This window comes from Mirounga angustirostris, unplaced genomic scaffold (assembly GCF_029215605.1).
Source record: "Mirounga angustirostris isolate CCGP_5_RB_7025 unplaced genomic scaffold, mMirAng1.0.hap1 SCAF_11, whole genome shotgun sequence".
Taxonomy (NCBI): Eukaryota; Metazoa; Chordata; class Mammalia; order Carnivora; family Phocidae; genus Mirounga; species Mirounga angustirostris.
The window spans coordinates 84,926,080-84,952,750 of NW_026991719.1; the positions used below are offsets into that span (position 1 = coordinate 84,926,080).

The 26,671-nt window shown below is 37.6% G+C and overlaps 1 protein-coding gene across 1 annotated transcript in view; it reads left to right on the forward strand.

Annotated features, from left to right (window-relative positions):
• The window catches only part of IL1RAPL2 (interleukin 1 receptor accessory protein like 2), a 639,368-nt gene that overhangs the window by 54,715 nt on the left and 557,982 nt on the right, over positions 1 to 26,671 (forward strand). Inside the window, exons 3-4 of the mRNA XM_064573611.1 lie at positions 4,278 to 4,464; positions 20,807 to 20,960. Coding sequence (XP_064429681.1) covers positions 4,278 to 4,464; positions 20,807 to 20,960 — 341 coding nt within the window. The remainder of the gene's footprint in view (positions 1 to 4,277; positions 4,465 to 20,806; positions 20,961 to 26,671) is intronic.

Genomic DNA, 26,671 nt, shown 5'->3' on the forward strand with positions numbered 1-26,671 from the left:
GGATGTGAAGGGAGGTCAGAAAAAAGTTAGAATCCTCATTGTTGCACACTTGCCAGTCTGCCTCCTCAAACTTGCACAGCTCTAATTGTACCTAATGAAAGAAAAGTAACATTTCTAGGTCCCAGTTGCAGGAAACATTTTAAATAGAACTGGCCTGGGGCATTTTTCTAAATAAAATCTAAATAATGCAAGATTGTTAGCAGGAACTGTGCCAGGGCTGGATTACACAACTAATAAAAATGAACCTGAGTCTTAGACTGTCAGGCAGCCTTGATCATACCAACCCCAGGTCAGTGATGGAGACAGTAGGACTCACACATGGCCTTGTCTTTGAGTTCCAGGGACCTTGGTCATCATCAAGGACTTTATACTGGGGCTTGTTCATGGGTTAACAAGCAATTTGTTAGAAGCCTTCCACATGCTAGAGACCAGAGCAAGAATGAATTCATGCAGAGCCCAAGCCTAAGGTTTTCTTTGGGTGAGAGAAAACTGAAACATTTTCTCTTTCAGCCTATCAGCCATCCCCTATTTGGGTTTCCTGCCCTCATCCCCATCCCAGGTTAATGAAGGTGCTGTTGGCATGGCCTGCATAGTTTATAATTTGGAGGGGTTGAGGAAGGAACACATAGAGTATCTTTTGTCTTTTGTCCCTGGAAAATTTACCTAGAGGCCTTGACTTTATTATAGAAGGCATTTGTCTAAGAAATTCCCAAAAGTCTTAGTGAAACTCTTGCTAACAATTTGACCTCCAAGGTTCTGGCCTTTGCCAAGTAGCTACTGCTCATATTAACTGGAAGTTTCTCCCTGCCTTAGCTGTTTTCTTTTGATTCACTTCTTTTTGTGTCTATGTCAGTGTATCTTTTTGATCCTTTCAAATTTTCATGGCCCTCTGGTACTAGGCCTGTTGCCCAACTGGCTTCTTTTAGACTCATTCCTATAAAGTAGCACCCTTAACCCAGTGGCATACCTTCACCCATTGCTGCCAATGTATTGTTTTTATTATACTGGTGATTGATTGTTATTATTATATCACATGTAAATTATAATTATTATTTATTAACAATATGTAACAACTAATCCTAACAGTAGTAGCGATTCTAACTACAATTTATCAAATACCTACTATGTGCTAGATGCTCTACTATATGTTTTATATATTATTTGGCTTAATAGTTACAACAAACTGGAGAGGTCAGTTATTGTAATCATTCCAACTGAAAATGGTAAACATATATTTGCTCATGGCTGTATAATGAAAGGAATTCCTGTCTCCAACCTCCAATGGAATTACCATAAAGGACTTCTTTTTTTTTTTTTTTAAAGATTTTATCTATTTATTTTTTAGAGAGCGAGCAAGCGAGAGAGAAACAGCTTGAGAGGGGAGAGGGCCAGAGGGAGAAGCAGGCTCCCCGCGGAGCCGGGAGCCCGATGCGGGACTCGATCCCAGGACCCTGGGATCATGACCTGAGCCAAAGGCAGACGCTTAACCATCTGAGCCACCCAAGGCGCCCCACCATAAAGGACTTCTTATCCTCATTTTTCAGCTGAGGAAACTGAGACTGAATGATGTTACATGACTTTTTCAAGGACACAGAACTAGTTGAACCCAGTGGATCTTAGTTCAAAGCTGGTGCTTTGTTAGGAAACCACTCTATTATGTTGGCCCCTTACTTAGAATATATGTTTTCTCCCTCGGGCTAAATACATTTGGGATAGTAAGCTTCTTTCAGGGCACTGGACATTCTATCTGCTTTTATTGTTGAGACTGCTGGCCAACAGCTCTCTTTCCCTGGGGGCACACCATAATAATGGGAAGGTATTTAACAAGTAATTCTCTTTCATCCAAAGGGATGAACACCATAGAGCAGATATGATCAAAGTCTGTAACATTAAGAACTGTTCAGAATACTTTGTAAACCCAAGAGGTGACTCTTTCTTCTGTGTTCAATACCTTTAAAAAAACTGACCATTTATCTTCCCTCCATTTCCTATACCTACCTTAGTCCTTCTTGTCTCCTAGTTGTAACTAGTATATTCTTTATTTGCTAATATGCTGATGCACAAAACTTGGCTAAACCTTACCCTTGTAGTACAAGAATACCTGCAAAATTATCCTGAGTCATATTTAAATAAGAAATGTGACATCTGACCAGCTATATACCTGAATCTGTAGAATGAGGAAGAGAGGTTATTATAAGGGGATTGATGCAAAAGTAAAGCAGAGAGAACATGTCTCATCAATCGACATACCTTTGATGCCCTCTCTTCTATTCAGCCAACATTTACTGAACATCTACTGTTTATTCATTTAGATCTCAGGGATAGAGTGATGAACAAAAGCAACAAATTCCATGCTTACATTTAACAAATAAATGATAGAAGTTCAGAGAGAAGAGCAAGTGTAAAAGTCCCTGGCTCAAATAGGTGTAGTATATTTAAGGAACAGAGGGAATGCCATTGTGCCTGTACACTAAAGTAAAGGACAGTGTTATGACAGGCCAGATCATGTAGGGCCTTAAAGGAAGCATGGACACATAGAAATGTTTAGCACCAAAGTAGTGAAGGTGGGGTCAAGAAGAGCCAAATTGCACCAAACATTACCTTCTTGCCTGAGACTATTTTTGTTTTGTTTTGTTTTTCTTTTATTCTGGTGGCTTTTAGCTTCATGTTTTTTAAAGGGGCTGTCAGACATCTAACAAGATAATTAAATGGTCTTACATTTGATCCCTAGTGGGCATAGCCTTGAGTTCTAGGAACCTACACTGAGGAACAGACAAAAGCAATAGCTCACAATCTTCATTGTGTAATGGGGTTGCAACTGAATATTAGAATGAGAGTACTTTGATAGTATCCTACTCAGATGACATAGGCATGGGCATAGTCAGAAGTACTTGCCAGCAATTGACTTCACTAAAAATTTAAGTAGCAGTCATTTTGATTGACTCCGTTTGTAAACCCAGTGGGCAGTGACCATTTGCACTTCTGTTTTTTGTATATCTGGCATATTGTGGAATTTCAATGAGTAAGTAGTATGAATATTGACAATTCTTTGAGGCCATCTTAAATTATTGGCTGGCATGCTAATCCCATCTGTCAGGATTGCTACCCCTTGGTTGTAAAAACACTTGGTTTTGAAGTGCCCTTGGCACTTGGTATTTGTAATAGCAGGTATCCCTTGATGTTTAGAACAGATATGATCCTGACATGTCCCACCAAGAGATTTACAGTTGACTTTCTGCTAAGTCTTACCAGGTACTTCTGCTCTCTTCCTCACACTTTCCAGTTTTCTTTTGTGTGATTGATATGTTCTGCAGTCCAGTCAGTGTAGGGAAAAATCATGGGGCATACACAAGGAAATGGAAGCAGAATTGAATTCCATAACTACCCTTACATCATGAGTTAGCCAATTAATGCCCAACTTCTAAAGTAGCCTTATGGTAAAATTCATGTTGAAATTCCTTTATAATGCTAATGTTGGTGGATACAATTAATCTAGACCAACCACATTATACTAGGATTTGTTCTTTTTTTTTTTTTTTTTTTAAGATTTTATTTATTTATTTGACAGAGAGAGATACAGCCAGAGAGGGAACACAAGCAGGGGGAGAGGGAGAAGCAGGCCTCCCGCTGAGCAGGGAGCCCGATGTGGGGCTCGATCCCAGGACCCTGGGATCATGACCTGAGCCGAAGGCAGACGCTTAACGACTGAGCCACCCAGGCGCCCCTAGGATTTGTTCTTTATAGGAATCCAGAATTTGATTCCTGACATATCTCAGTAAACACTTTAAAAAGCTATGTAAGTTAACAGGTATCTTCTGTATGTTGATCTGGTTTGGGGTATGTATCTTGAAAAAGTAAATGTTGGCTTTGAAACCAATGACAAAATCAAACAACTCTTGGAATACCTGTGAAGGGACTGGCCATAGGGACAGGGCAGAAATAACTGTAGCTCTAAATACAGACTTTCTCATAAGTCTTCACTATCAGATCTTCAATGTGGCAATATTTACCAGTGGGGAGGAAGTCTGAATTGTCTTATAGTTTAGAAGATGGGTACAGCTGCTCTATGTAGCTACTTCATGGTCAGAGATGTCCTCATTACATTTTGTTTTATATCTTCCTGTCAGTTGAAATGGAAAACTGTTCTGTGTTGGTTTGATGTTGTTTCTGATTTCTAGGCAAGGTCCTATATGGAAAGGTAAATATTCTTGAAATATATAGAGTACAAAGTTTTAAACACCCAGTAAAGCCATTTTGCTATTTCTCTGTTTCTACAGAAACTCGACATATTGCATGAAGGTGTCAATGTCCTTGACTGTTGCAGAGAATGAATCAGGCCTGTGCTACAATAGCAGGATACGCTATTTAGAAAAATCTGAAGTCACTAAAAGAAAGGAGATCTCCTGCCCAGACATGGATGATTTTAAAAAGTCCGATCAGGAGCCTGATGTTGTGTGGTACAAGGTAACAGCATGGTGTCAATTATTATTATTATTATTTTTTTTTAACCTTAAGTCAATAGCTGGCTTGGGGATAGAAAAAGGGAGATATTTTATTTCTAGTTTCTGGTATCAGATATTTCATTGAGAAAAATGAACAGATCCACAGTTAAATAACTCAGAGGTATGACTTCTATATAGTACTGGTTTTAGTGGACTTCCATCAGCAGGTGTCACAAGCAACCCCATCTTCTCCAACTGCTAAAAATAAGTAAAAATTCCCTCCACTCAAACTTATGAGAGCAAGTGGGAAGAAGAGTAAAGATTTACATAACACATGAAAGAACATATTTGAGGGACATAGAAATATTATTTACTGTTAGGAGCAAAGGCCCATTATTACAAGTACACATAATACTCCCAACAAGGGAGGAAGGTATAAATTACCACTCCTAGGCCTACAATGGCAATAAGAAAGAGCAGTGTCACTGGAACCTGGCAATAGTGGAGTGGGCCTGACAAGAGCTGTGGCCTTAAAAGAACATATGAACTGTGGCAGATAAACAGGGATTGAGCAGGATAAATACCCTAACCCCTCTTAACTCCCGACTTCTGGTTTTCTGCTAGCACCCGTGGAAAATTAAGCAAAAGTCAGAGGGCAAAATCAGGAGATAGATTCAATAGTCTTCAGATTCCCTGGGCATAAAGTAGGTCAGACAGAGCAGAGATTGGATCTAGGGGAAGAAGCAGAGAAGTAACCACACAACCTTCTAGCTGTGACATTCTGGCTGCTAGCCTGGGGCCCCGTGGTTCTATAAGATAACTGTATTCTGCCAACTCTGAGTCCTGGTAGTTGACACCTGGTACAGGTTTATATGTTATAGCCAGAGGTAACCAAGGGGGTTTTCTGCACAGGTGTTGTGTACATTGTTGGACTCAAACACACATAAAAGAAGGAACAGGTTGTTTCTATAGGATATAACAGATTCTTAGTTTCCAGGGAGGACTAAACCCTAACTCCTACAGCTGTCACATGTTTTTGCATTTGGAAGCCTCTCCATCTTCATACCTATGGGAACTCACCAGTGGACATCAAAAGCATGTCCTGACCTGGGATCTCAGACTCTATGTGAATTGTCCTTCCTTTTTTTTTCTTAATAAAGATAATATTCTGACAGATAAAAAGGAACATATGATGATCATTATTCATAAATATAGAACATCTATAATTTAGTGGGGCCCTCCATGCCTTCTCAGTATTTATTAAGCACTCACTATATGCCATTCACTGTGCTAAGCTTGGTCTCTAAATTATCTCAATTTAAGTCTCAATGCAACTCTTTGTGGGGGTGCTGTTATCCTTATTTAATAGAAAAAAAAAAAAAACAACTAAGGCTCAGAGGGATGCAGAAACTTGTACAAAGCTACTCAGCTAACAAAGCCTGGTTCTGTATTCAAGGCAGTGTTTGCTATTCCAGAGTCCATTTTCTTAATCACTACCCTTTCCTGCAGTGATCCTAGAGCTAAACCCAGCTATGGTCACACACACTTCTCTAAGATGCAACACTGGTGCAGAGAAGCCTGTGAAAAGATAGAGTAAGAATGTTTTATTTTAATTTTATATTTGGAAAAGGAAAATTGATCAGCTCCAGAGTTAGCAGCTAGGAGTAAAATCCTTGTCATCAGCCTTTTCCTTTTCTTATATATTCTACTGTCTCATCTTCTTACTTTTCTACTAAATTCTTTCTTCTTTCTTCACATCTCTAGACATCACTATCATCATTGTATAACAAAGCAATTTCTTCCTTGGGAAATGCTAAGTATCATTCTTAGAAATGGACCAAAGATGGTGAAGCAAATGGCTTTTCTAGCTCTGCTTGTACAGTAACTTTTAAGATTTCTATAACATTTTACAATTGACAAATATTAATCACAATGATAACTAACATTTGTTGAGTGCTCACTATATGCCAGGCTCTGTTTTAAGTGCTTTAGATAGATTAACTAGGTCTCTAGACTACTGTATTAGGTAGGTATTATTATTATCCCCATTTTCCAGAAGTGACTGGAGACTCAGATAAGTTAAGTGACTTAACAAAAGTCACACAGCAGTTTATGACTTGCATTTTGGCTACTGGGCCCATTCTTCTTTTTTTTTTTTTTTTTTTTAAAGATTTTTATTTATTTATTTATTTGAGAGAGAGAGAATGAGAGAGAGCGAGTACATGAGAGGGGGGAGGGTCAGAGGGAGAAGCAGACTCCCTGCCGAGCAGGGAGCCCGACGCGGGACTCGATCCCGGGACTCCAGGATCATGACCTGAGCCGAAGGCAGTCGCTTAACCAACTGAGCCACCCAGGCACCCTGGGCCCATTCTTTTAGTCACTGTACTATACTAATGGATCAGAATAAAAAACTAAACCCCAAAGTTAAAGAATTCCTAAAGCTCCCAAATGTGTTGTTAACCCTGCTTCTCACAGTTCCAAAGTATATCATTGAAAAAAATGTATTGATGTAATGGGAAAATGTTTCCTTTTCCAATCAATAGTTTAATAATCTTACCTGCTTGCTTTATAGTCTCTGTGTGCCCTCCCAGGCTGAGCATAAAGTGATTTTGCTCCAGCTACCACAATGTAAAGACGTTTGCCCAGACTTCATTCTGGTGTACATCCAAATTTAGAAATGTACAATGTATTATCTCCACTATTTTAACAGTAAAACGTATGTGTGTTGCATGATCAATTTCCAAGTCATCTTTTTAAATATATGTAATCTTTAAACTTGCTTCTTTTATATCCATTTCTGCTTTTTTCTTACTCTCTAATAAATTTGTGTCATGCTCACATTCTGTTATGTGTTTCTAAGCCGTCTGAAATATGCTAGGGTAGGCCTTTGAGGACTGTCCTTCTGTGCCTGCATGTAATCACAGCTGGATAGGAAGGTAGAGGCGGATCAGGTGGCACTGGGGCATGTACATAAAGATGACTGAGTAAGTTGTTGTTGTTCTTGGAATGTAAGAGATATGTGTAAGAGGGTTGTATCTCCTCTATCTAAACTCTATCAGTTAGCAAAAGGAAGTGAGGAGAGGGCCTCTACTTTCAGCACTCCATCTTAATGCTGTATGACTGGGGCTTAGACAGTAGAACAGCATACACAATAATGTTAGTGCTTTTAGAAACATTTTTGAAAAGAGATTCTTTTCTTTATTGAACTAAGAAGAACAGTGCTAGAACAGTCTCGTTTTGTGATGAGCACTGGGTGTTATACGCAACTAGTGAATCGTTGAGCACTACATCAAAAACTCATGATGTACTATATGCTGGCTAATTGACCATAACAAAAACACTTGTCATAAGAGCATAGAGGCCCTTTATCCCATTTCTAAACAAAAGAATCCCCTAACTTTAATAAGACATCACACCTGTCAGAATGGCTAAAATCAAAAACTTAAGAAACAAGTGTTGGCAAGGATGTGGAGAAAAAGGAACCCTCCTGCACTGTTTGTGGGAATGAAACTTGTGCAGCCACTCTGGAAAACAATATGGAGGTTGCTCAAAAAGTTAAAAATAGATCTACTCTGTGATCCAGGAATCGCATTACTGGGTACTTACCCAAAAAATACAAAAACACTAATTCAAAGGGATACATGCACCCCTGTTTATTGCAGCATTATTTACAATAGCCAAGATATGGACGCTGCCCGTGTCCACTGATAAATGAATGGATAAAGAAGTGGTACACACACACACACACACACACACTGCAATATTATTCAGCCATAAAAAAAGAATTAAATCTTGCCATTTACAACAACATGGATGGAGCTAGAGAGTACTATGCTAAGTGAAATAAATCCATCAGAGATGGATTATGATTTCAGTCATATGTGGAATTTAAGAAACAAAACAAAGGAGCAAAGGGAAAAAAGAGAGAAGCAAACCAAGAAACAGACTCTTAACTATAGGGAGCAAACTGATGGTTACCAGAGGGGAGGTGAGTGGGGGGATGAGTCAAATAGGTGATGGGGATTAAGGAGTACACTTGTCCTGATGAGCACTGGGTGATGTATGGAAGTGTTGAGTCACTATATTGTACATCTGAAACTAATATAACACTGTATGTTAACTATACTGGAATTAAAATTAAAAACTTAATAAAAATAAGACATCAGCAATAAAAATACAAATACACACCTAGAGGTAAAACACTTCTCTGATTAGTTACCTCAGTTGATAAAAGGGTTGATGTTAATGAGTGAAGCCTGCGCATGTGAATCTTCCTTTTTCTTGCCACAGCCATCTGAATTTCAGATATTTGCCATGGATTATAAATGGGATGGGTTGTGACATTATGGGTGGTTTAGTGCAAATTCATTCATTTGTACAACTGTTCATTTATTCAACACATATTTATTGGGTGCCTACCATGTGCTAGGCACCATGCTAGGAACTGAGGATAGTGAAGAGACCAAAATACATTTCCCTGTTCTCATGGAGGGAATTAGATAGGTTAACAGCTTCTCCTCAACACTTTGGGAAGGAGCTACATCAATTAAAACATTTTAAAAAATAGCTCCTACTTGAAATCAACAGCATTTGTATTGAGTAAAAGGCAGTAGACATTACCTCCGTTTTTAGCCGTAGATAGATACGAACATCTTTGCAAAGGAAAATATTATAACTAAATAAGATCAGTTAATATTTCCACAGTATACAATCATTGATAGTAATCTTTCACAAATCCTTTCATATTATATAGCACACCTAGAAAACGATAATATGGCACTGTGAGGTAATTGTATGAAAACTGCTCTGAGGTTTGGGCTGCTCTAGGTCTCATGTGACTGATTTAGGACTGAAGCATAGATCACTTATGTATACACAAGTAATTCTCTAGCACCCCAGGGTGCTATGGTTCACTGGCTTGAAAGCTCTAGTCTACTTTTCTATAAAATGCAACATTTATTTTTTTTTATCTAAAGATAGCTGAGTAGGTCAAGCCTGGTTGTCCATGGAATGCAAGGGATGTGTGGAAGGGGGCTCTCTCTCCTTTCTCTGAACTCCATCAATTAGCAAAAGGAGGTGAGGCCACTTATTGGCAACTGTTACCATCATCTTTTTACAGACAAGGAAACTGAAATAGTTACAGAGGGTCACTTGGCTAACACGTGGCTGATTAGAAGTTCAAGTCCTGAACTTCTGACTTCTAATATATGTTCTTCTCATAATACCAGTGATTCGGATTACTCTGCTAAATGCACCTCTTATGTACTTTATACACTCACATCACTAATACAAAAAGAATGCTCTCAAAATTGTTATTTCAGAAACAGTTCCTGAAATCCTTCTGAAGGACTCTTTAATGACTCTAAATGTCCAGAGGGACTTAAGTGGACCAGAAAGAGATTTTTCTCAAGATCAAACCAGAACTAAGTAGAAGAAATTATAATATCATTGGGACCTTAGACCACATCTAGCACAACTTATTTCTCATATATGAAGAAATTGAAATGCAAAGAAGTCAAGTGATTTGCTTAAGTCTAATGGAACCCATTTATCCTTTCCTTTTTGACATTTTACTAAGTTTTATAAAAAGCTTGGAGTCTAGCCAAAAGAAATGAATGTGCGTATCTATGTATATATTTAAAAATGTACATTTTGACAAATCAGTGTAGAGGTGTATGAAGTCAGTTATACCCTGCTCTTCCACTCTATTTTAACCATCTAAGGTAATTAGTGTTTCCTGTTTATCATTCCACACTTTCCTCTATGCCAACATACTCTTTCTATATATATTATTTATTTACACACACACACACATTCACACACACACACACACCTCCCTGTCCCTCATTTTATAAAAATGGAAACATCGCATATATATCACTTTTCAGCTTTCCCCGTCACACACAAATGTATCATGAACATCATTCCCTGTTGGTAATATAAATCTAAATAATTTTTAATAGCTGTATCATAGTTCCTAGGATGCAAATGAACTTCTTTTATTAAACCACTCTCCTGATGGATATTCAAGCTTTTTTTCTAGGTTTTTTTTTTCTAATTTCAGTGTTAGAGTAAATGTCCTTGAAAATATATCCTTATATCCTTGACATACAAGATAGGAATACTCTCTGTCATTACTATTGTTCAACATTGTTTTGGAGGTTCTAGCTGATGCAATAAGAAAATTAAATGAAATATGTTACATAAGACATGCGCGTGTGCGCACACACACATGGATTAGAAAAGACAAAATAACCTTATTTTTCAGATTATATAATTGTATCCAAGAAACCCCAAGATACTCAACAACAACAAAAAATAGAACTAATGAGATAATTTGATAAGGTAGCTTGATAAAAATATACAAACATAACATAATAAAATTTAAAAAAATACAAAATATTCAATAACTTTTGTTTTTGCTAGTAATAATCAGACATGTAAAAGGGAAGAAATGAAATTATTCCATTTACAATAATGACAAACTATGAAACACTTTGGAATAAAATAACGAAGATGGGAGGAGACCTATATAAAAATATAATTTTATTGAAGGACATAAAATGGTCTAAATTAATGGAGTGACAGGATGTATTTCTGTGTGGTATTATCTCATAGAGTAAATGGTCAGTTCTTTCCGATGTATAAATAATTCATTTTGTTAGAATATAATTTTTTTGGAATTAGACAATATGATAAACATTATAAAGTTTATATGAATGAATGAATGTACCATAATTGACAAGAAAATACTGGGTAAAAACATTCATGAAAAGGGACTTATTTTACCTGATACTAATATTACTACAAAACAACAGCAATTAAAATAGTAAGTTTAGGAAAAGATAAATAGATCAGTTGAATAGAATAAACCATCCAGAAACAGATTAAAAATATGTAGTTTTGAGAACTTAGCATATGATAACATTTCATTTGAATGGGTATGGAGGGAGATAAATGGCTTATTAAAAATTCTGTGCACATAATTGACTTTCCACTTAGAAAAAATAATTAGATCTCTGACTCATACCATGTTTAAGAAAAATTCCAGATGAATTATAAGGAGGTAATTTCATCCACTAAAATAATATTTTAGGAAAGGCCATTTCTAAATGCTGTCACTCATTACAGTGAGTTAAGCTTCCAAAGTTAAGAGCTTTACATTGATTTATCTTGCAGTACATTCTAACAATTTTCATAAAGGGGGAAAAAAGTCACTGGAGACCTTATAATACTCTAGCCCAAATGACCAATACTTTCCTGCTAAAATGTACTTTGGCAAAATGCTTAGGGATTTCAAATCCCTTTGGTAATGTAGTGGTATTACTATGTACCTTCTTTTGTAACCATAAAATTGCATTTCATCCTTAAATTTTTAATCTCATAACTAGAATTTTCAAAGATATTTTTATCCACAAGGGATGAGCTGTGAAACCCATGAAGGCTTCAGTTTGGTGTGCCTTAAAACCAGTGAGTTACACAAGATTTAAGTCCCATTTATCCTTATTTTTATTCCTAGATACAGCATTAGAAGTCAGAAGGGGGTTCTTTACTATTTGTAAGTTACAAAGAAGATGAGTTAATGTGAGAGAAATGGGTATTTGAGATACATAAGACGCAGTGGTCTTTGAATCTGGGGACCTGGATTCTGGTCACCATTCCACCATTAATGCAGATAAGTAATTGTATGTCACTGGACCTCTATTTCCCCACATATAAAATAGATGTAATAATGTCTGCCACATATCCCAGACATATTATAAAAATTTAATGACTAAAGTCCTTAATTGATATTTCCTGCTACTACAGAAAGGGAAATGTTACAAGGGAAGCTAAAAAAACTAGTTACCTAAGACATCTCAGACTCTAGTTGGGAATTTAAGATTTTTTTTTAAAGTTATGTTATTCTGTATAATCTACAAACATAAAACTTACCCTTTTTACCTGTATAATTTGATGTGTTTTGGCAAATGTATACACCAAAATTGAGATATAGAATGTTTCCATCACTTCAAGTTCCTTCATGTCCCTCTATAGTCAATTCCCTCTTAGCCCCAGTCCTTGGTAAAAACTCATCTGGTTTCTGTTCCTACAGTTTTGCGGAATGTTATATAAATGGAATAGTATGATATGTAGCCTTCTGTGCCTGTCTCCTTTCACTTAGCATAATGCATTTGAGATATGTCTGTGTTGTGGTATATATCAATAGTTTCTTTCTTTCACTGTTGAGTAGTAGTCCGATATTCCACTGTAGAAATGTACCACTGTTTCGCCATTTATTGCTTTGGTCTTTTTGTTGTTTTTTTAAAATTTAAATTCAATTAGCCAACATATAGCACATTATTAATTTTTGATATAATGTTCAATGATTCATTAGTTGCGTGCGTATAACACCCAGTGCTCATCACATCATGTGCTCTTCTTAATACCCATCACTCAGTAACACTGTCCCCCCACCCACCTCCCTATCTGCAACCCTCAGTTGTTTTTTTAAAGATTTTATTTATTTATGTGTAAGAGAGAGAGAGAGAGGAGAGAGAGAGAACAAGAGTGGGGGAGAGGCCAAGGGAGAGGGAGGGGCAGACTGTCCGCTGAGCAGGAAGCCCGACGTAGGGCTCCATCCCAGGACCCCAGGATCATGACCTGAGCTGAAGACAGATGCTTAACTGACTGAGCCAACCAGGAATCCCTGCCATTTATTGTTGATGACCATTTGGGATGCTGCTGGTTTTTGGCGATTAGGAATAAAGGTCTTATAAGTTGAGTTTTGACTATACAATTTCTTGATTTATCAAAATAATATGTTTTTGTCAATTTTTATAATCTTATTTTATTTTTTTTAAAGATTTTATTTATTTATTTGAGAGAGAGAATGAGATAGAGAGAGCATGAGAGGGAGGAGGGTCAGAGGGAGAAGCAGACTCCCTGCTGAGCAGGGAGCCCGATGCAGGACTCGATCCCGGGACTCCAGGATCATGACCTGAGCCGAAGGCAGTCACTTAACCAACTGAGCCACGCAGGCGCCCTATAATCTTATTTTGATGTGTATGCTTTTCTCAAATTTAACAGGAGTTTGCTGTTGATCTTTCCTAAATTGTTGTAAGGCGCCCTATAATCTTATTTTGATGTGTATGCTTTTCTCAAATTTAACAGGAGTTTGCTGTTGATCTTTCCTAAATTGTTTTAAGAATCCAGGCTTTGCAGGGACTTCCTGTATAACCTCAATTATATTCAAAGGATAAAAACAGATCAAAGCAAATTAAAGCCTCTTTTTTTATTATTATGTTATGTTAATCACCATACATCACTACATCATTAGTTTTTGATGTAGTGTTCCATGATTCATTGTTTGCGTGTAACACCCAGTGCTCCATGCAGAACGTGCCCTCTTTAATACCCATCACCAGGCTAACCCATCCCCCCACCCCCCTCCCCTCTAGAACCCTCAGTTTGTTTCTCAGAGTCCATAGTCTCTCACGGTTCGTCTCCCCCTCCGATTTTCCCCCCTTCCTTCTTTCGACATGTATCATATGATCTCACTGATATGAAGAATTCTTAATCTCAGGAAACAAACTGAGGGTTGCTGGAGTGGTGGGGGGTGGGAGGGATGGGGTGGCTGGGTGATAGACATTGGGGAGGGTATGTGTTATGGTGAGCGCTGTGAATTGTGTAAGACTGTTGAATCACAGACCTGTACCTCTGAAACAAATAATACATTATGTGTTTAAAAAAAAAAAGAAGATGAAATTAAAGCCTCTTAAGCAATGTCTCTTTCTACAGTCTGACTATTTTTTATACATCTACTAGAATGATCTTTCAGAAATGCACATCTGATTGTGGGATGCCACTATTTAAAGCACTCCAATGATTCCATAGAACCATTTAGTTAATAGTTCCTTTTTCTTGAGTGTTTACAGAGCCTGACACTGTGTCAAAGCATGTTCATTTATTGCCTAATTTAATTTATAGAACAGTATTACAGTTATATAGTGAATTAGGTTATACAGTGGCAGAGCTGGGATTTGAACCCTGACAATGTGTAGGCTTTTTAGATTTGGTCTCAGCCTACTCATTGCTATTCTCAACAATAAAACTATTCAGAGTTTTTTTGTTTACTTCATGTTATTTCACATCTGAGTACTTCACATGTTGTTCTCTCTGTTGATGTCTTACCTGCCAGCTTTTATATATTGTTTAAAATTCAGCCCAGATGCTAATAGTAGCCTACATGTACCCCAGACCTTTTTGTTCATGCCAGATCTGCTGTAATCTTGGATGATCCAGCATTAGAATTACTTCAGATATTTCTTCCAATCCTTTCTCCTTTTCTTCTCTTTTTGGTATTCTTATTACACTTATGTTATACTTCTTGTATTTCTTCCACAGTTCTTAGATATTCTTTTTCTAAATTCTTTTTCTATTTGCTTGTCAGTTTGGGAAGTTTTTATTGACATACCTTCAAACTCACTGATTTTTTTCCTTGGCCATGCCCAGTTTACTGAAGTGCCTATCAAAGGCCTTCTTTATTTCTGTTACAGTGTTTTTGTTTGTAGTAGTTCCTCTTTTATTTTTTTTAAGGAGTTTCCATCTCTCTTCTCTTCTTACATATTGTCCACCATTACCATTAGATCCATTAACATATTAATTATACTTATTTTAAATTCCCTGACTGATAATTCCAAATTTTCTGCCATAACTGAGTCTGGTTGTGATGCTTGTTCTCTCTCTTCAAATGGTGGCTTTTGTTTTGTTTTGTTTATCTCTTAATACACCATGTAAATTTTTATTGAAAGCCAGACGCAATGTACTAGGTAAAAGGAACTGAAGTAATAGGCCTTTAATTTGAGGTTTTTACATTTATCTGGCTAAGAGTTAGGTTGTGTTACTGCTTGCTATGGCCGTAGGTATTAGAGGCTAAAATTCCCTCTGGTGTCCTAGTTTTTCACTCTCCTGTTATCTTTGGGTTTCCCTAGAGATTTCCTAAAATGAGGTCTGAATTGTGCAGTTATTTTAGCTGTAATATCCTATTGTTATCCAGGAGTCCTATTGATGTGTTGTTAAGGTGTAGGGTAAGGGAAAGCAATCTGTAATCTTATGATGAGATTTCAGTTTTTAGTGAGCCTTGTTCCTGGGCTCTGACCATCACAAGTGCTTCTCAGCTTCTCTCCCACCTCCATTAGATGAGACAGGGAGGATAGAGGGAGCTGGTGCTGGCTGTTTTTCTTCTTCCACTTCAAAAGCTAGAGGGGCTACAATTGGATATTTCCCTTTTCCCATATCCTTTGAGGGCAGGCTGTTGTTAAGAAGAATAGGGCTCTTTGGGTATATTTCAAAATGGTTACTTTTTCCTTCCTTTGCCAGAAGCATAAGGGGATTTTTCTCCAGTTTCCATGCTGAAAACCTGGTGGGGCTCCTGGAGGTAAACATTATAAAAGTGTGCTCTCTACATGACTGGGCCCCCAGGGGTTTTTATATGTGAAGCTAGTTCATAGTCTTCAGAAATTAGTAAATTATCCTTTAAGTGTTCCTACTAGTTGCTGGCTCCTATGTCTGCTTCAGCTCCCAGTAAGTTGTGATTCTCTGTACTCATGTGGCTCTCTAGTTTCTGGGGTAGTAGTTTTCACCTTTGCATGTTGAATCAGAAACTGGAAGTCAACCCTTGCATTAGAATTATAACTTTGGGGGGTACCTGGGTGGCTCAGTTGGTTAAGCGTCTGGCTCTTGGTTTTGGCTTAGGTCATGATCTTGGGGTCATGGGATCAGGCCCTGTGCTAGGCTCTGTGCTCAGCACAGAGTCTGCTTGAGATTTTCTCCCTCTCCCTTCCTGTCCCTCTGTCCCTCCCCCTGCTCTCAATACATGTGCGTGTACTCTCTAAAATAAATAAATAAATGAAATCTTAAAAAAAAATGAGTTATAACTTTGGATTGTGTTTTGGATTGTCTCCAGACCCCTGTAGAAATGTGAATCACATTAATTCCTGACAGTCATTAACATGTCATAATAGATGTGTATGTAATCTGAAAGCAGAGTAATGAGAATGATAATAATAATAGAATAGTAGTTAATATTTATTGTTTTTAGCATGTGATGTTCTATATTACAGAACACTTATATACATTACCTCATTTAATCCTTATAATCGCCCATATTGGTAAATATTATTATCACCACTTTTTTTAATAGGTGAAAAAACTGAGGCTTAGATCAATTAAGGGGCATGCTTAGGAACATACCACTCGGGATTCCAACCCAAGTATTTGAGTCTGGAACTTATACTTCAACCACTGTGGGGTACCATCTTTGACATTAGGACTGTGAAGAGAGAAAGTTAGAGAAATAGAGCTAGAGAGGGAAAAGACTTTCTGAAGTTTGTTATCCTGTGAATTTGGAATAGAGGTAAGGATGAAAAGGGCCAACCTGATACTTAATTTACAATTGTGCTCCTATGTCTTCCATCTTTAAATTAAAGGAAGTTCAGGTCCCCTACAGATTGTTAGGCCAATGCCTACATGCTCTATGAAATAGTCCAGTCTCCAGAGGAAAGGAGAGAAATTGGGTCTGAGTGCATGAGTATTAGGTATTTGAGCAAAAGTACCTTGAGGACCAGAGATTACATGATTGGCTTATGGTTGTACAACTACTTTGTGTCTGAACTTCAGAATCAGAATAAATATTTAAATAAATCTTCCTGGTGTTCTTGCCATGAGAAATGAGTCCTATGCTCTGAAAAACACTGAAATAACCATGACCAACAAATCAAACTGATTCAAAAATACCTGTTTGTATAATGATGATATCTCAGAAATGTACTGTGAATATAGTGGTGAATATTTCAGGGTGGAAATTCCAACATCCAACGTGGCTAGCAACAGGTTACTTCAAGAAACTTGGTCAACAGATGTTTCTATTGAACATCCTGGGCTCCCAACCTAGTAAATACTAGCAAGTGACACCTGCCACTCAGGAAGGCTGGCAGGGAGGGAAGGAAGCTGGGCTTTAAGGATTGATATTATTTTGATTGAACAAGGAGGTTGTACAACAAACTGCTCTATGAGGGATCAGCTAGACTATGAACTGGAGCTGTTTGTTGAACTTAGGTACCTCCAGCAAGACCGTCCCTCAGCAAAACCTTCAAGTTGATGAAGTTTATTTTAATGGTCCTAAAGTACCAATATTAGGGCCTGCTCATATTTGAGGCTTTGATGGCTTTTCCTTGCCTCAGATAAACAACCATCTTGAGACTTGATTTACATGTTTCAAATTTCTTTGCCTAACAAGCCGTCAAAATTAAATTAAATGGATATGGAGCAATGAAGTATGGCAATGATGCCTGTTCACTAGGAAAGAGGTCATAGGAAGATTGGGGACATAAGAGAAGCAGTGACAGTAGTAGGCCTAGCAGCCAGCAGTTTAAGGGAGAAATGCTGCAAATAGTGGAGTAAAAAGGCTGGAAGTCTTCTGAGGTTCGATATAGGTACACAGATATGTGAAGGGATAGCCGATGAGGTAATTTTGTAAAGGATGGGCTGGTTGGGGCAGGATGGTCATCTTTAATCCTCTTCTGAAAAAAATATAGTTTCTTTACCCACCTGCTAGGATTAGTGTTGGAGTGGCCTCTTAAGAGTTCTACATTTTCGATGGGTTAAAGTATTATGTTCCTGGGGATGATTAACCAATTAGGGAAGATTTGGTTTCATCTGATTAGTACATTAGCACCAGTTTTCACCAAAGAGAGCTAGGGGTTTGGAGGAGACATAATCCAAGATTGTGAAAGTTTAGGGATGGAAAACATTCTCTGTGCTGGGTGACCACCATATATAGTGCTGCCCAACAAGAGTGTAATGAATAAACTGCAAGCCTCTGGGCTCTGGCTGCTCACATGGTAGTATATGTTATCCTCATATGCAGAGTAAGAAACTGATACCTAAAGAACTTAAACAAATTTGCCCAAGATCACAGAACTTGGGTGAACCCCAGATTTTGACCTATAGCTGTCTTGCTGTGACTGCAGTTTACCCTTTCATCTATACTACATTGTCTCCATAAGGGTGGAGATGACCTGACAATAACATTTTCCTATGCCACAGTTTAAAAAACCCCACAAAACTCTATTAGGTACAAATAATCTTTTATAAGGCTAGATGGTAACTTGGAAAGCACTTGGGACTATCTCAATCTAGCCCAAAGAATGTGTAAAGATTCCAGGCTGTTCTTCATCAGTGGTTATTTTCTAACTCCTATATACTCTTTAGATTTTACTTCCTGGGGAAAAAGAAATCAAAGCAGTGTGCAGGGAAAAATGAAAATGGTTAGAGCTAATTGCAGATAGACTTTCCCCAAAAATGACATTAGAAAACAAAGTCATTTGTCTTTAAATACAATGAGTGTGTGGGCTCATTTTCCCACCCCCACTACTGCTATGTGAAAGTGAAGCAGCTCAGTTTTCATTTTCCTTTCCTCTCAAAATGCCCAGAGGGACCATATTTTTGTTTAATAACCTTCAGAATGATTCTTTAGAAATCTGAGGCTATCGGAGTTCGAAGCAATGCGAAAATAATTGTGGATTATTATTGTATGACGATAGTGGCAGCTGGACTATTTTTTTTTTTCTTTTTGTTCAGACTTTCTTCTTCATTTTCCCAGAAACCTTATATCCCAAGGTTTAACTCAGAAGCAAATCTCATATAGGTGATAAACCTTGCCAGACATGGTATGTAATATAATTTTAGACAGACCCTTAACTGTTCTTTGGAAAGACCCTAGGGAGTGAAACAGCCTTATATCTAGATGCCCTAGATTGTATTACTTTTATTTACTCTCTGACAATGTGTGTGGGTAGTTGTATTGGACATAAAGCAAGCATATCTCTTAAATATTATACCTGTGAACTTAAGTGCCAGTTTTTGTGTTTTGTTGTCAAAACTGCTATCATAAAAGAAAAAAATCTGTTACAGTAAGAAACTACTAAATGGGTACTTGTTCTTTCAAATCATTTTACACACACACACACACGTGTGCATACATGTACACAAGTATGCAGAGCTGGGGATTGAGAGTCAACACTGATTCTACCTTTAGGTGAATGTTTAGGATGTATGTGTGGAGGGCAGGAGTGGGGGTGAAGAGGAGGAGGGGTAGAAGCGATGTTGTATATACCATTGTGGGAAAAGAGAAAAGTTCTCAACAATTATTTACATCATTGGCCTCACAATCATTTATTCATTGCCTTAACTGACAGATTCAGAATTTAGATGATAAAATATTTTTGCCTTGATTATTCAGCACCCCCTCACAGCTGTCTCCTATACCTCCTCTTGATGTTTGTACAGCTTTTAGCCACCACTTTGGTTGAACATTTGAGATGAGTGGTAGACAAACTGGAACCATATCTAAAAAGTAGTCTGAGAAAATTCCCAAAAGGCAAAGCCACCTGGCTGAATATTCTTACATACTTGGTTATTGCTATGTCCTTGTCACTCTCTGGAAAAGGGTTAAACATTCCTTTCTAGAGAAGTACAATCTTAGTAGCAAGACTCCCTCACATTCCCATCAGGAGTGTAGAAAAATTGTCTTCCAAACCCAAATCGTATTCTCTGGTCATATATCACTTATCTCAGAAAATGAGTGAATAATTTCTCCATTTCATTACTAGAACAAAATGTGTGCTTATTTTACCTAGCTGTGTTTTTAGAGAACTGCTTAAGCCTAATTTTCTTGACCCCTTGCTCTCACCCCTGCCCACCCAAATGGATCTCTTGCCTATGGGGAGGGAGACTCTGGAATATTAGCATTCATTTTTAACTATAAGAAGTAATTAATAAAATTATTTTAGACTACATTGCCAATGTAAAAGCCAAGCTGAATCTGTCAGTTAAGGCAATGAATAAATGATTGTGAGGCCAATGAAAATGAGTTTTTAATAATGCCTAAGACTCCCTTGTAGTATACTTTGTTGTTAAATGAACACTGTTCTCTTAGGACTCTTAGGAAATATCCCTGTCAAATAGAAAACAACAACAACAACAACAGGGCTTTATAATGATATTTAGCAACTTTTAAGGTTTTGCTGTATCCCTTTTGCATTTTGGGGAGTTTGTATGCTTTTCCATTTTTGCAGAATATTTCTAAAGACTTTCTGCGCTTGGGATCAGGCTTTTAAGGTAGCTCTTGGGCTGATAGTTGTGATATTTAAATTAGGTACATTAAGATGCATTTGTGATTTTTTTCTGGTCATTGACTTAACTCTAGTTATATATTTTGAAAACTAAAGAGAAGAGCACAAAAAAGTGAAAGTACTAACTTGCCAGTACTGACTTGATGAGAATTTTAATTTTTTGCTTACTTGAAAATATTTTCTCTGTAGGAATGCAAGCCCAAAATGTGGAGAAGTATAATAATACAGAAAGGAAATGCTCTTCTAATCCAAGAAGTTCAAGAAGAAGATGGAGGAAATTACACTTGTGAACTTAAATATGAAGGAAAACTTGTAAGACGAACAACTGAATTGAAAGTTACAGGTAAGAATTGGTTCTACCAAATTATGGCAAATGAAATTTTAAGTATAACATGTTATGGGAAGAAAGAGTTTCCAAAACAAAGAGTGAACTTGCAGTGACTTTAGAATTGGCTGCAAATCAGATGGTTGGAAAGCTCACTATTAATAAGTTGTACTGATAAACTATATGTGGAATATGGACAATTGATTTAGGGCACATGGGCCCAATTGCTGCATATCTGTTTTCTGCCTTTATGAAGGGTTCTTAACTCTTCAAGATATCATTGGCTCTTACTAAGCATCTCAGAAAAGATATACTGGAACCACTTTAGAATGTTGACTTAACCCATATGTAGAATCTCCTTGTAGGTAATGCCTGCCTTAGAATGAGATTCTAGTGGGCTTTTGGAATGACATCCTCTTGGACTGCATCCAGAATATCATTTATAAAAAATTGCACATAAATGACTGATGTTATTGTGTGCTTCTAGTGATTCTTAAATGGAACAAATCCAAACAAATAGTGTGTATGTGTGTACTTTAAATCTGAAGTACAAGTAAAATATAAACTAGTAATTCTACTCATAGCAAATGAAAGAGAGGAACTCAGGATATTCTTATCTGGTGGAGAATGTTAGAAAGTAGTTTTCAGAGACATATGACAGAACCTAATACCATAAAAGTTATCCCTGATGATGGGTGTGATGGACCCTAAGAAACTTCATGACAAAAGTCTACTTGTTATTGTTCCTGAGCAAACCTTGCCTAATTTTTTCCTTCTTATATATGTTTTAGATGTATGTGGGGTGTGTGTGTGTGTGTGTGTGTGTGTGTGTGTTTAAGTGTTCACACACACATTTGTATTGTGGATAAAATCTGAGCCATAGTAAAATTCGACATTATCCAGACAATTGTAATTATAATTGCATTAATTAACTTATGACTGATGCTTTTGGGCATTACCTGTTTAACTATGTAATGTTGACATCAACTAGTTGGTTAATTATAACATATTCACACTAACTAGGAATACAAATTTCCTTCTATGTTATTTTTGCATATGTTTAGCTGACCTTTTTGGGGTAGTGTTAAAATCAGTCTATTAATAATGACACTTGCTGAGTAAGTTGATTGGTGTAACACGTATTTAATTAAGTTTTTGATCCCTAAAAGCCAGCAGTTTGTCTTTTTCAAAATTCTGAAGAGGAATAAAAAATATTTTATTAGAGGGGTACCTGGCTGGCACAGTCGGTTAAGAATCCAACTCTTGGTTTCAGCTCAGGTCATGATCTCAGGGTTGTAAGATGGAGCCTCGCATCAGGCTCTGTGCTGAGCACAGAGTCTGCTTAAGTTTCTCTCTCCCCCTTCCTCTGCCCCTCCCTGCTGTACACTCTTCTGTCCATCTCTCTCTCTCTCTCTCACTCTCTCAAATAAATACATATTTCTAAAAAAATATTTTATTAGAAACTAATATACATATACTTTAGTTCATTTTCTGTCCTAATACATGACAGTTCTATTTAGTCTGAATTTGTAGAGTAACTTCTGTGGAGGTTTGAATTATTCTTTTAATTAGTATTGCACGTCCTTTCCTCTATGAGCTTTCACAATAACTACCCTATTGGGCCAAACCCAAATAGGAAAGATCTGCTTTTGGTTTATTTCTGATTTCCTCAACTAGACTTCCTGTCTCATTCAAGGAGAAGAGTCAATCAGGCAGTTATACACCATTAATAAGTGACCTGACCAGGGGCGCCTGGGTGGCTCAGTCGTTAAGCGTCTGCCTTCAGCTCGGGTCATGATCCCAGGGTCCTGGGATCGAGTCCCGCATCGGGCTCCCTGCTCAGCGGGAAGCCTGCTTCTCCCTCTCCCACTCCCCCTGCTTGTGTTCCTGCTCTCGCTATCTCTCTCTCTGTCAAATAAATAAATAAAAATCTTAAAAAAAAAAAAAAAAAAAGTGACCTGACCATGCACAAATCCTTGCAGTATCATCACTTTGACCACAATCACACAATCCTTAACAGTTGTTTGCAGAACACCTCCATTAGGAATTATTTGCTAGAATTTGTAGCATTATAGTATTTGGCTTGGGTTTTAAGTTGGACCAGAATAGAGTTAATACCAAACCTCTTTTATGCTCCCACCTAATGGGTTATGGTGACAGTACATTTACTTTTTTAGTTTATTTTTAGATTCTGGAAAAACAGAGCTAGAGCTACTTCTTTTTGGTATTTTTTTAAAATTAATTAATTTATTTTTTTATGTAGTGTTCCATGATTCATTGTTTGTGTATAACACCCTGTGCTCCATGCAATACGTGCCCTCCTTAATACCCATCACTGGGCTAACCCATCTCCCCAACCCCTTCACCTCTAAAACCCTCAGTTTGTTTCTCAGAGTCCATAGTCTCTCATGGTTTGTCTCCCCCTCCAATTTTCCCCCCTTCATTAGCACTCACCATAGTACATACCCTCCCCAATGTCTATCACCCAGCCTCCCCATCCCTCCAACCCCCCACCACTCCAGCAACCCTCCGTTTGTTTCCTGAGATTAAGAATTCCTCATATCAGTGAGATCATATGATACTTGTCTTTCCCTGATTGACTTATTTTGCTTAGCCTAATACCCTCTAGTTCCATCCATGTCATTGCAAATGGCAAGATTTCTTTTTTTTATGGCTGCATAATATTCCATTGTATATATATACCACCTCTTCTTTATCCATTCATCTGTTGAAGGACATCTTGGCTCTTTCCATAGTTTGGCTATTGTGGACATTGCTGCTATAAACATTGGGGTGCACGTACCCCTTCGGATCATTACATTTGTATCTTTGTGGTAAATACCCAGTAGTGCAATTGCTGGGTCGTAGTGTAGCTCTATTTTCAACTTCTTGAGGAACCTCCATACTGTTTTCCAGAGTCGCTGCACCAACTTGCATTCCCACCAACAGTGTAGGAGGGTTCCCCTTTCTCCATGTCCTCACCAACATCTGTTGTTTCCTGACTTGTTAATTTTAGCCATTCTGACTGGTATGAGGTGGTATCTCATTGAGATTTTGATTTTGATTTCCCTAATGCCGAGTGATATTAAGCACTTTTTCATGTGTCTGTTGGCCATTTGGATGTCTTCTTTGCAGAAATGTCTGTTCATGTCTTCTGCCCATTTCTTCATTGGATTAGTTGTTCTTTGAGTGTTGGGTTTGATAAGTCCTTTATAGATTTTGGATACTAGCCCTTTATCTGATACGTCATCTGCAAATACCTTCTCCCATTCTGTTGGTTGTCTTTTGGTTTTGTTGACTGTATCCTTTGCTGTGCAAAAACTTTTTATCTTGATGAAGTCCCAATAGTTCATTTTTGCCCTTGCTTCCCTTGCCTTTGGCGATGTTTCTAGGAAGAAGTTGCTGCGGCTGAGGTTTCCTTTGGGTGTTTTATAAGGTGTTAACTCACTTTCCCTAAACTTTTAGTGTAGTTGAACTACGCATTTTTTACCTCAACTCTACCTCCCAGAGGTTTTCAAACTTTAATGCACATCAGAATCATGTGGAAGAACCCAGGTAGGATAAAGATGAGGCTCGTTAAATACAGGTTCCATCTCTCTCCTCCGGATTCTGATTCAGTACATCAGTAAGAATGGGAACTTGCCATTTTGTCCAGGTAACTCTGTTGTATGCCTTCCAGGGATTATGCTTTGAGAAATAGTAGCTGAGAGAAAAATGCTAAAGAAGTCAGTCACAGGTTTGACTTTCTTGTGGGCATGTTAGTTCACATACACACACACCAAACTCATCTTCATAGGCCCAAAATTGTTTTACCTAACTTCCTAAGAGCTGTCATGAAAATATAAATCCTTGGTCACCGAAGGAAATCTGTCAAGGGAATGTGGGGATAAAGCAGCCTCAGCCACTGAGGCAGTAATTTTTCATTTACCATCTGAGTAAAAATGTACTAAGTATGTATCACCTGCTGGAGAAAAAATAATTCAAAATTATCCTTGGGTCAGTGGTCATCGTTCATATATGAAGATATCAAGTTTATGTATTTATTAAAATAACTTCAACTGTTAAATGCTTGATGTAGAAACAAAATGGTCTCTTGGTATAGAAGTTCAAGAGGTTTCTTTGTGAAGATTTATTTTTATTTGTACTATTTAAAGGTTTTACTTATTTATTTGAGAGAGAAAGAGAAAGAGAGAGATGGAGGGAAAGCATGAGCAGGGGGAGGGACAGAGGGAGAGAGGGAGAGGCAGGCTCCCCACTGAGCAGGGAGCCCAACGTGTGGCTCCATCCCAGGACTCTGGGATCATGACCTGAACTGAAGGCAGACTCTTAACCAACTGAGCCACCCAGGTGCCCCTAATTTGCACTTTTTTCTAAGTTATATTTTGATTTGCATGTTCAGTATTACAAAACAATTAAACAGTTTGTCCTCTCATAATTCAAAATATCAGGCTGGGTTTATTTAAAAAGTAACCCACTCGGGCGCCTGGGTGGCTCAGTCGTTAAGCGTCTGCCTTCGGCTCAGGTCATGATCCCTGGGTCCTGGAATCGAGCCCCGCATCGGGTTCCCTGCTCTGCGGGAAGCCTGCTTCTCCCTCTCCCACTCCCCCTGCTTGTGTTCCCTCTCTCGCTGTGTCTCTCTCTGTCAAATAAATAAATAAAATCTTAAGAAAAAATAGAAACCCACTCATACTTGTTTTCAGTTTAGCAATAGGCAGGCATGGAATAGGAATTTCAATATAAAATAATAAGATTGGTTAATTACAAAATTATGTAGAGAGAGGTTCTTTAAAATTATATATTGTAAGTATGCAAATTTTAAAAGTTTATCAAAATTTTAAGAGGTTATTTTCTCACTGTTCTTTTTAAATTTATAAATCTGAGAAATATTTCTTCAGTAAAGCAAGTGTTTTTTAGGTGTATAGGTGCTACTTGTTTTAAATAGATCAGTTATAAAAAGATCCAGATATTCAAAACTGATGAATTAGAAGGTTTATGAAATTATTTTTTCCATATAAAAGAATTTGTCATAGGATTTCTTTAAATAGCCAGCTTTCCTGCTGCATTAAAATAGGATTTGATTTAAATGCAGCTTTTCTGGAACACTTTTAATATATAAGTTATTGCAGACTTGTGTGATGTTGTAGGCATTTCTTTTTATTTCTTCCGAGGGTGCAGATGAATAGGGAAGGGTATAGCAACAAATAGACATGTACATTAGTGTGTTTAGGTCATTTGTCAAAGATACCAACAGCTAACAATTTTATTTCCCACAGCACATTTTAGGTGGCTGTTTGTTATTTTAGAGATATTTTCCCTTTATTCTCACATTGAATTTTGTGCAGAGGGCTAGTTGAAGTGGTAAGAAGAGAAGGGAGCGTTGATTATATTATAGTGAGAATGTAGAACAGGTGATAATGGAAGAAGAAGAGGAGTGGGAGAGGGTAGGAAAGATAATGTAATAGGGTCTCCTGGGATTAGAGGATAGTGTCTGCCTTGAGAAAGTCAAAGACAGACATAAATTATAGGAGCTTCCCAAAATGAACACAAGCAGGAAGCCAGCACTAATTAACTGTATTTGGAAGATAATTCACCATTCACCTGGCAAATTATTCACAAATGCATGATTTTATTCAGCTTTTTAGAAATGCACTTGGCTATTTAGAAAAAACACTAATGTGTTCTTTGGTGACTATGCAAATAATACCCGTCCTCCTGGTTATTGTAAACAG